Source organism: Scylla paramamosain, chromosome 12 (assembly GCF_035594125.1).
Source record: "Scylla paramamosain isolate STU-SP2022 chromosome 12, ASM3559412v1, whole genome shotgun sequence".
Lineage (NCBI taxonomy): Eukaryota > Metazoa > Arthropoda > Malacostraca > Decapoda > Portunidae > Scylla > Scylla paramamosain.
This window is the reverse complement of record NC_087162.1, coordinates 7,047,501-7,057,020: the sequence shown is the minus strand read 5'-3', so window position 1 is coordinate 7,057,020 and position 9,520 is coordinate 7,047,501. Positions and strand designations below refer to the sequence as shown.

Genomic DNA, 9,520 nt, shown 5'->3' with positions numbered 1-9,520 from the left:
TGGAAACTCAGATGACAGTGGCGCTGTGACCCGCAGCGAGGAACATCATCCACCAGACTCAAGAGGCCAGTGAGACAGGGATGAGCGCCGAGGCCATGCGCAACTATAACGTGTACCTCTCCTTTACTTTAACTGCTATCGACAGCACCACCACTTATTCATCACCTGTACTACTGCTTCTGTATAACAACAATACTTCTATTGCTACTAAAACTACTACTACTACTACTACTATTTTTATTGTTACTCCTTGCTCTGCTGTTACCAATATCTTAGAAAGTCAGGGTTATCATATTCGTCCCACAAATACAAATATTTATTATATACCTGCAGTACAAGGTTTACAAGGGAGTGTGGATGACCTGGTGTGAGCAAGGCGAGCTCTAAGAGGGAGGGTGAGGGTGGCAGGACTGACCCTCCCAAACAAGGTCGTTGAGGCTACGTTTGATATGAGTCGCGATATGTACATGTTTTGCACAAGTCCTCACCACTCTGCTACCACACTTAAGTTTTGGTTATTTTCCTATTTATTTTTCCATTCATTCCATTTTCTATTGTTACAAAAGGCAATTATTATTTTTTTTTTCTGTTACTGGTCTCATTTTTGCTTTCTTTCATCAAATACCAAATCCTTCATAATTTTTGGCACTGCTGAGGCCACAATACAAATATTAATTTCTATGATAAATGTGTGTGTGTGTGTGTGTGTGTGTGTGTGTGTGTGTGTGTGTGTGTGTGTGTGTGTGCATCTTCTCAGTATTTGCATTAATTGTGCTTTAAACATTTCGATGCTGGCATTTTCTGTGGGAAGAAGCAAATTCCTCTTTAATGTTGACGCTAAGTTATGCAGCTCGTGTAATACTCCTCGCATTTCCTGTGAAGCTGATATTTTTAGACGCCGAGAAAGAGTGGCGGCTGTGGGCAGGGATGGGAAGAGCGCGCTTCTTGAAACTCACAACAAAGATGGTTATATGTACACAATCACCCAACCAACCAACCAACCAACCAAACACACACACACACACACACACACACACACACACACACACACACACACACACACACAGGGATGAACAACGACCACAACAACACCACACACGTATGTACACACAGGGAGAGGCATCAAGGAGTCAAGACTATGTACACACAACTCAGCTACCTCGCTCCTCCTAGCCACGCCAGATGCACGACGGACACCCCGGCCCGGCTCCCTCTACTTGATGACTTCAGATTAGCGCGGCAGAGTTCCGGGCCACGCGGGGTGGACCTGCAGGAATGAGACGGCGGCGAGGTGTATAGAGACGTATTGGAGCGTCTGTGAGTGGGAGCCTCAGCCGATGGCAGGGACACACCGGGTGAGCGGGGCAGACCAGCGGCGAGTGTGCAGACAAGTGATGCGGTCAGGCCCCGCAGGACGGTACCCCGGACGACAGGTGACCAGCAGGGTGGCGCCCACGTGGTAGCGAGGACGACGAGGTGACACGCGGCCATGTTCAGGCTCTCCCGGGTGAGCACACGACCTCACGCCTGGGCAGGAAGAGGCAATGGGGTCAGCGAGTGCTGGGTGTCCGTAGGGCTCCGCGTTCTCATTCTCTTTCCCAATCAGGTTTCCCAATCAGAGAGAGAGAGAGAGAGAGAGAGAGAGAGAGAGAGAGAGAGAGAGAGAGAGAGAGAGAGAGAGAGAGAGAGAGAGAGAGAGAGAGAGAGAGAGAGTGTCGAAAGCTTACAATACAAGCATACTAAGCGGATATTCACACCCTGTTCATGGAACACTGGCATTGCACTGGACACAATGGATACCTAGTGTTCTCCTAAGAAAATTTTAGCACACACACACACAGTAACATATCCAACTAAAAAAAAAAAAAAAAAAAAAATAATATCCTCGCAGCGGTCTGGTTGCCATCTGGCACCTTCAGCAGGAGCGGCCAGCAAGGCTCAGCGTGGCGAGGATGTGACGTCACATTCTTGATGTCATTGCTGCCGCCGCGCCGGTCTTACCTTATTACACTGTTGCAGTCATTCACCTCCACTCCCACGACTGTGGATAATGGCGGTGTACCTGAGCCACTCACGTGCGTGATGCTGATCCTCTCAATCCCAGTTGTCACTTCTCATATTCCTGAATTAGTGTTCCCTCCTTCACTCACCTCACTCTTGTCCTCTTAATTGGACTCTTGTGCTTCACTGGTCCGCTAAATACCTTAAATTGACAACCTATTACCCCCCTTCAGGTGAGGTCGTTCCCCTTTCCCCGTGACTCACACTGGGGCGCAGGGTGGGACCAGACGCCATCGTGGGTACAGAAGGCGAGGGCGTGGCCGCGGACGACGAAGCCTGGGGTGCAGGTGAAGGTGATAGCCTCGCCCACACGCCGCGTGGCTGCACCTGTCACCTGGCCATGCTGCGGCGCCTGAACGGCTGGGCATAGCACCTCTGTTTGAAGTAAGGGGAGGTCCGGGCATCACACGAGAGTCAGCGGGCAGATGTCAAGATTACACCACAGGAGGCAGTTGAGGGAATGATGACTCGTTCACATGCAAAAAAGAAAAGTAAATAAGGCCCATTACTGTCTCCCTCCCCATGAAGCAGAAAAGTGACAGTGAGAATGTTCATTAAGGCAAGCCCTGACAGGCGGGGCGATGAGAAGTGAGGGGCGAGGGTCGCACCGTGACAGGTGGGGACAGGCTCAGACCAGGTCCCGTTGGCGGTGCAGTGCAGGACGGATCGACCCGATAGCCGGAAGCCTGACAGGCAGCTGAACACTGCCGCGCCCTGGTAGCTCGTGTTGGCTGACTGTAGTTGTAGGCTCGGTTCCTCCGCGACCAGTACGGGGCAGTGCACCACCTGGCACCATGGGACAGGGCTGCCCCACTCTCCTGGGGTGCGGGGAGAAGATCCGCAATGGTTTAGAAGCATAAACAGGTGACACAGCTATGAATATGACGTATACTAGTCCTTTATAACAATTATAAGAGCATGCGCTATTTTATAACTTTCCATCTATACAAGTAAAGGCGGCACTCGGTAACAGAAAACATGAGGTGTAACATGCACACGGGAAAAATGTTAAAAGGTTGTTGTTCACAAGATATGAACTGTAGAGAGAACACACCTGAGGGGAGGCACGTGATTTTATCTGTGCCGCGCAAGCTGTAACCCTCGGGGCACGAGAAGGTAAGCGCCGCTCCCAGGGTGACGCTGTCTCCATGCACCTGCAGCGGCTCCTCCCCCACCACCGGCGGGCAAGTCACGTCTGCGGCACCATATATATATATATATATATATAATCTGAATAATCATCAAATCCGTAGTCACACTCATCATCGTTGGGAGACAGTGTTACTTGTTCAGCTCAACACAATCTTCCTGCAGCTTTTTAAAGTTAACTTACATAATATTTGAGTTCATAGGAACAGTGCGTAGATAATAATATTGAACTTCATCAGTATTTCACATTTAAACAAAATTTTGGAAGTAAAAAACAACACTTTGTTGATAGAAAGTTTTTATATCAATATTTTGTTTTTAAATACTTTTCATGTTTTAAAATTCGGCAATTTTGAAAGATTTTTTTTTTTTATCGCAAATTATGTTGATTTTTTTCTAGGTCCAGACTTTTAAAAAGGGGGAGAATAATATAAAAATTCTTACCTGATAATATAGATGTGTTTCTTACTTAAAAGATAAACATTCTTTTGAGTTCATAGGAACGGTGCATAGATAATATTTAACTTAATCAATAATTGTAAGCAAACGAATCCAAAGAACAAATATGCGGCTATACCAGTCATCTCCAAGACTGCCTGAAGCCAAAAAAAAAAAAAAAAAAAAAGAAAAAAAAATCCATTTATACACTTATTTATAACTTCATTGACAAAAAACACAAAGGATCCCAACTGTTGATTGGCATCTACCCATGGAGAGATGGGCGTTAGCATGATTTATTAAACATGCTAACAGAAAGAAGTTGTTATCCATTCTAATGACGATACTTCATGTCAGAGACGTCTCTAATATTTGATTACTCTGAGTTTCCAATTCTTGTGCATCCAAAAAAAAAAAAAAAAAAAAAAAAAAAAAGAGGAATCACCACGTAATATGAATCATTACACCAAGATGGCCATTGTGATGGGCAGGTAAAGTAAAGACACATTTTATTTGATCAGAAAAGCAAAATAGATTTACGAGTGAGCGATTTATTATCTATTTGTTTATTAATTTCTTGTTTCTAAGTCAAGGCGCTGTTCCATAAACTCGAGGCAACCACGTGCATCTGTGAAAACACGATGCACCTCTCTACACTCATACCGATCTGCACACCCTTGTTACATTCCTGCCGGTGAACGTGACTGCTGAAAAAGCATAATGATACGTGAGTCTGCCTGGCTGGTATGAAAGGAACCAGGAAATATATACACTGGGCTGTAACTTTAACTATCGTCTCATTTTCATAGTAATTTCAGTTCCAGGCTCAAAACATCCCATGGGTAATCACCACGTATTATTTCTAGCTCTAATGTTCCGCGCGACATGAATATTACAAGGATGCAAAAGTAAATATTTACTCGGGATTGCAATGATGAGGAACAAGCGGCGAGTCGAGCCACTGCTACAGCACCACACTGCCGCCGCCGCCACCACCACCACCAGTACCCAGCCACACCTTTCCACGCACCACTGCCACCACTACCAACTCGTTGCATCACCACTACCAATATCACTAAACAAACCTTGAGGCATTTTGAACCCTTCTTGTTCCCTTGAAATTCTCTCTCTCTCTCTCTGTCTCTCTCTCTCTCTCACACACACACACACGTAGCCTTACCTTTGACAGTAATAGACAGGTGGTTATCGTGTCCTGACGGGGCGGTGCAGGTGAAGGTTCCAGTGTCCTCAGGCTTGGCGTAGTAGAGGGAGAGACGGTACCGCAGCTCCCTCGCACGCCTTTGGATGGCCCAGCCTGGAGGAGTGACGCTTGGTTAGGGCGGTGAACTCACTAACGAGACACTCCTTGCATGCATGTTGTGTTTGTATCAACCACTCCAGCAGTCAGCGTTGCTTATAACTCATCGGTGTCTTAATGAAATACACTCTTTAGTAATCTGGTACCTTTTCTTCTCGCCTTTTCAAGTGAATTACCGATTTGAGTGACTGAACTACTACATAGTCATTTATGTTTAGTGGTTAGTGTCTCACGCGGACACTGCTAAGATTGCATCAACGCTGTACCAGGTTGTTGTTTGAGGTTGTTGTTTCAAAATTGGTGTTTCATAATGTTGTTTCACATTGTTGTTTCAAACTGCTGTTTCAAACTGTTGTTTCTGATTGTTGTTTCAAATTATTGTTTCAGATTGCTGTTTCAAATTGTCGTTTCAGATTGTTTCAGGTTGTTGTGGGCCGCTGGGTAATGTCTGAGTTAAGAAAAGGACACTGCTAAGAATGTGTCGACGTTGTTTCAGATTGCTGTATATTACATCACTGATTATTACATAGGTTCGATCGAGACTGAGTGAGATTTTGGCGTCACTTAAGGAGCGTTCAAGACGAAATACCTGAAGGAAAGCAACATAAGTGATGAAAATAGTAAATTAGCGAAAAAAATCTTTCTTCCCTCTTGCCCCCCACCTCCTCTCTCTCTCTCTCTCTCTCTCTCTCTCTCTCTCTCTCTCTCTCTCTCTCATACAATAACGGTGTGACTCTTGCTTGAATTTAACATGAGTTTATTCTGTCATAATATAAACGTGAATTATGGGAGAGGCATGACGGAGTGGGCATGAATAACGCACGACAGCGGCGCGTCCCGCCACCAGCAATGGATTCTGAGGCAAAACTGATATGTTAATTGATTATTTTTGTTATGTAAAACCAATGCAGAAAATTAGAAATGAATAAAAAGTTTTGTGCCTATGAAGTAAAAATTAAGCTTCTGCGATGAAAGTAATTTATTCGTCGCATAATTTTACTTGCGAAAAATTTATGTAGAAAAGTAGAAACAGTGAGGAGCAAAAGTTATATGAATATAAGTAGAAAGAAAAAATGAAAGTAAAGAATGAGTAAAATAACGTTTCTCAAAGTAAATTACAGACCTATTTAGAATGGTTACGTGAGGACACTTTAAAAATTGACCAAGTCTAACATTGTTTTCAGAGCAGCCGTTCCTCTCAATTAGAAACAAATTGTGACGTGACGCGGCCAGTCACGCGCCAGGCAGGGCGTGAGTGCAGTAAACAGTTTTATATTACTGAATGATTACACTGTACGGCCAGGCAGGGCGTGAGTGCGGTAAACAGTTTTATATTACTGAATGATTACACTGTACGAACTTCTGCTTTGAAAAATAATAAAAGCCATATGAAATAAGAAAAAAAAAAGACTCACTCAAATTATACGTAAAGTTTATAAAAATCTGAACAAGTTTTATAAGTAAATTTAAAATACAATTAATGTCGATGAAATATTATGCTTCATGCACTTGTCTTAAAAAGCTAAAATACACGTAACTAACTCTACGTCTGCGGCACAATGCTGGACGGAGGAACATCCTCTAAATTAACTCTTCTCTTTTTCTATAAATGATTAAAGTTAGATTTTTTTTCAGGTTTTTATAAAAAAAATACAGAAAAAAAAGGAGTACCTCTATGATAACATGTTGAACTTCATATAAAAGAAAGAAAACGGTAGGATTACTATCGCCATACAGTGTCTAAAAACGTAGCCTACTCATTCAGTGGTGAGGGAATAACAACAATTAAAGGTCAGATCACCATAACATTTTCTGCTCCACTTTCATAATTTCTATCAATCTCCCAGTCGAAAATCACATTAATTTCTCGAGAGATGCAGCATTTCCCCCTGAAGGCGGACGTGTGCGCTGCTGAAATCTTTAGGTGCACCCAAGTGACAATTTTATTCGTTCAAGTGATAATGTGTGAACGCTTCTTATGAACCAGCATTTTGTAATCGACTTTCTACGTCCTTGGCCAGTCTCCACAGTACATAAATATAAATAAATGGATGAATAAATGGATAAATAAAAGCAAAGATGATGTTTGCCTAGTAATTTCGGGACTGACTCTTTCCAAGTAAAAATGATGTTTTTTAGAAAATTATGAAGTACACAACGAAGGGATTAAATGTGAAATTAAAAGACTGCATTAATCTAAACCTAACCCAATCCAACCTAATCTAACCTGACCCTCGGATGCAAACACTATATGAGATTATTTCAGCTATTATCCTAAATAAATACACATAAGCCAGTCTTCTCCATATTATTCCTCTACACAGTATAATCCTTAACTGGCAACACGTTCACCAACCACTTGTATGTCTATGTCTCTCTCTCTCTCTCTCTCTCTCTCTCTCTCTCTCTCTCTCTCTCTCTCTCTCTCTCTCTCATTGAACCCTGAGGCCACAGCATGTTTTCAAATAATCAACATGTACACAACAGGATCCACTACAATATGGCACCTGCTGTTCCATCCATCCATCCATACGCACGTCCCCCTCATTACAATTTCTATTTCCTCGTTATTTTCAAGCTGTATTTATTTTTCTTACATGTGTTGTGTTGAATCTTTTTAATATATGTATTTTATTTCTTTCCAACGCAATGACCTCTCGTCACCCCTTCCTTTGTTGTTGTTTATATGTTTCTTAATGTATTTTTCTTTCGTATACTTGTAGTTGCTTTTCATGTGTTGGTGCCACAGGCCATAAAACTGCATCGTGTGTGTGTGTGTGTGTGTGTGTGTGTGTGTTGTGTGTGTGTGTGTGTGTGTGTGTGTGTGTGTGTGTGTGTGTGTGTGTGTGTGTGTGTGTGTGTGCACGCGTGCGTGCGTGAGAGAGAGAGAGAGAGAGAGAGAGAGAGAGAGAGAGAGAGAGAGAGATGAGAGAGAGAGAGAGAGAGAGAGAGAGAGAGAGAGAGAGAGAGAGAGAGAGAGAGAGAGAGAGAGAGAATGATAATTTTTATCGTGAAATATTAACTGTACAAAATAATTCAGTGATTTCACAGTATTAAGTATGATGAAGTACAGTTACAACACTGCTATTTAACTTTCTTACTGAACCTTCGTGAGAGCATTATAAAAGGCTGCACGTTGTAACAGGTCGTCAGGGATTATCGTTCCGTCTTGTCAAGAATATTCTTCATATTTACCCAAATATTTTCTGACGTAACACGAGGACAGCTTAACTCTACTCAAAAAAAAAAAAAAAAAGAAAAAAAACAAAAAAAAACGAATCAACACGTGCCGTTCCCTCAAACAGCAGTGCAGGAAACTATTTCAATTGCCTTCGCTATCCTACATCTCTTACTTTAGATTAGATGGTGTAGCCGATCCGAAATCGCCTCCCAAGGGCCAAGAAGCGGACTGCTATTTACGTTTTGTTAATCTTTTGTGTTCCTTTGTGAGTTGGCCTGTTCACTCCCCTGTCTCGAAATAGTCCAGGTCATAAAGAAATAGTCCAGGTCATAAAGAAACGTCTAAAACACAGAAACAGGCTTAGGATTCCGGCGAGCATACCAGTGCGGCATGGGGAACAAAACAGACTCAAGCGGTGAATCTAGAGAAAGCTTTCCTGAGTTCCCTCATTATACCGAGTTAGCAGACGCGCTGATTTGCATGCACATGTACCCGAAGCTGCACCAGACACTACACCACTCCGTAATGATAATGCACCCACCGCTTCTGCCTGTGCCCTGCTGTGTCGTGCGTTAATTTTGGCTGAGTGGTTGTCAGTAATTCCCAGCATCAACCCGTCATCGTCATTTTATCAATGGATGTCGCTGCCTCGAAGGTAATCACGCAGCATCACACCTCGACAAATGCACTGCACTTCTTTCCGCCTCACTCAAATCACTTTATTCACTTCACAGGCACAGGATCAGTTGCGCGTCACTAAGCGGGGTTTCTGCCATATGTTTACTGCACCCTCTCTTTGTGTGTGTGTGTGTGTGTGTGTGTGTGTGTGTGTGTGTGTGTGTGTGTGTGTGTGTGTGTGTGTGTGTGTGTGTGTGTGTGTGTGTGTGTGTGTGTGTGTGTGTGTGTGTGTGTGTGTGTGTGTGTGTGTGTGTGTGTGTGTGTGTGTGTGTGTGTGTGTGTGTGTGTGTGTGTGTGTTTAAGAGGATCGTCAGGAGTGCATACATAATAACCGGAGACTCCCTGGAAAATAATTTCAACGAGGATGCTTCATAACGGTGGCCTGAAATAAATGTCCGTCGCCAAATACTCACCACTCCGTGACCGGCTGGGGTAGGACGCAAATCAGGGCCGCTGGGCGATCACCACATGCAGGCGCTTGATATGTAGTTTCCTAATACTTGAACACTGCAACTGTCGCCGTTTGAAGTTGATCAATATTCATTCTCGTGTCTCATTAGGCTGTGTTGGAATTAGTTTAAGAGAACACTAATGGTAGGATGTCCCGGGTACTGACACTCCCCCCACCTCCCCTTCTCTCTTGCTAGGATGTCCCAGGTACTGACACTCCTCCACCTCCCCTTCTCTTGCTAGGA

General features: G+C 43.6%; 1 protein-coding gene across 2 annotated transcripts in view; it reads right to left on the bottom strand.

Annotated features, from left to right (window-relative positions):
* Positions 1-301: 301 nt before the first annotated feature.
* LOC135105634 (locomotion-related protein Hikaru genki-like) overlaps positions 302-9,520 on the bottom strand; it is a 162,635-nt gene continuing 153,416 nt past the window's right edge. For both annotated transcript variants that reach the window (XM_064013984.1, XM_064013985.1), the window contains 5 exons: positions 4,829-4,963; positions 3,116-3,256; positions 2,670-2,879; positions 2,266-2,436; positions 302-1,527 (listed from right to left, as the gene is read on the bottom strand). In XM_064013984.1, the coding sequence (XP_063870054.1) occupies positions 1,331-1,527; positions 2,266-2,436; positions 2,670-2,879; positions 3,116-3,256; positions 4,829-4,963 (854 nt within the window). In that variant the 3' untranslated portion in view covers positions 302-1,330. The remainder of the gene's footprint in view (positions 1,528-2,265; positions 2,437-2,669; positions 2,880-3,115; positions 3,257-4,828; positions 4,964-9,520) is intronic.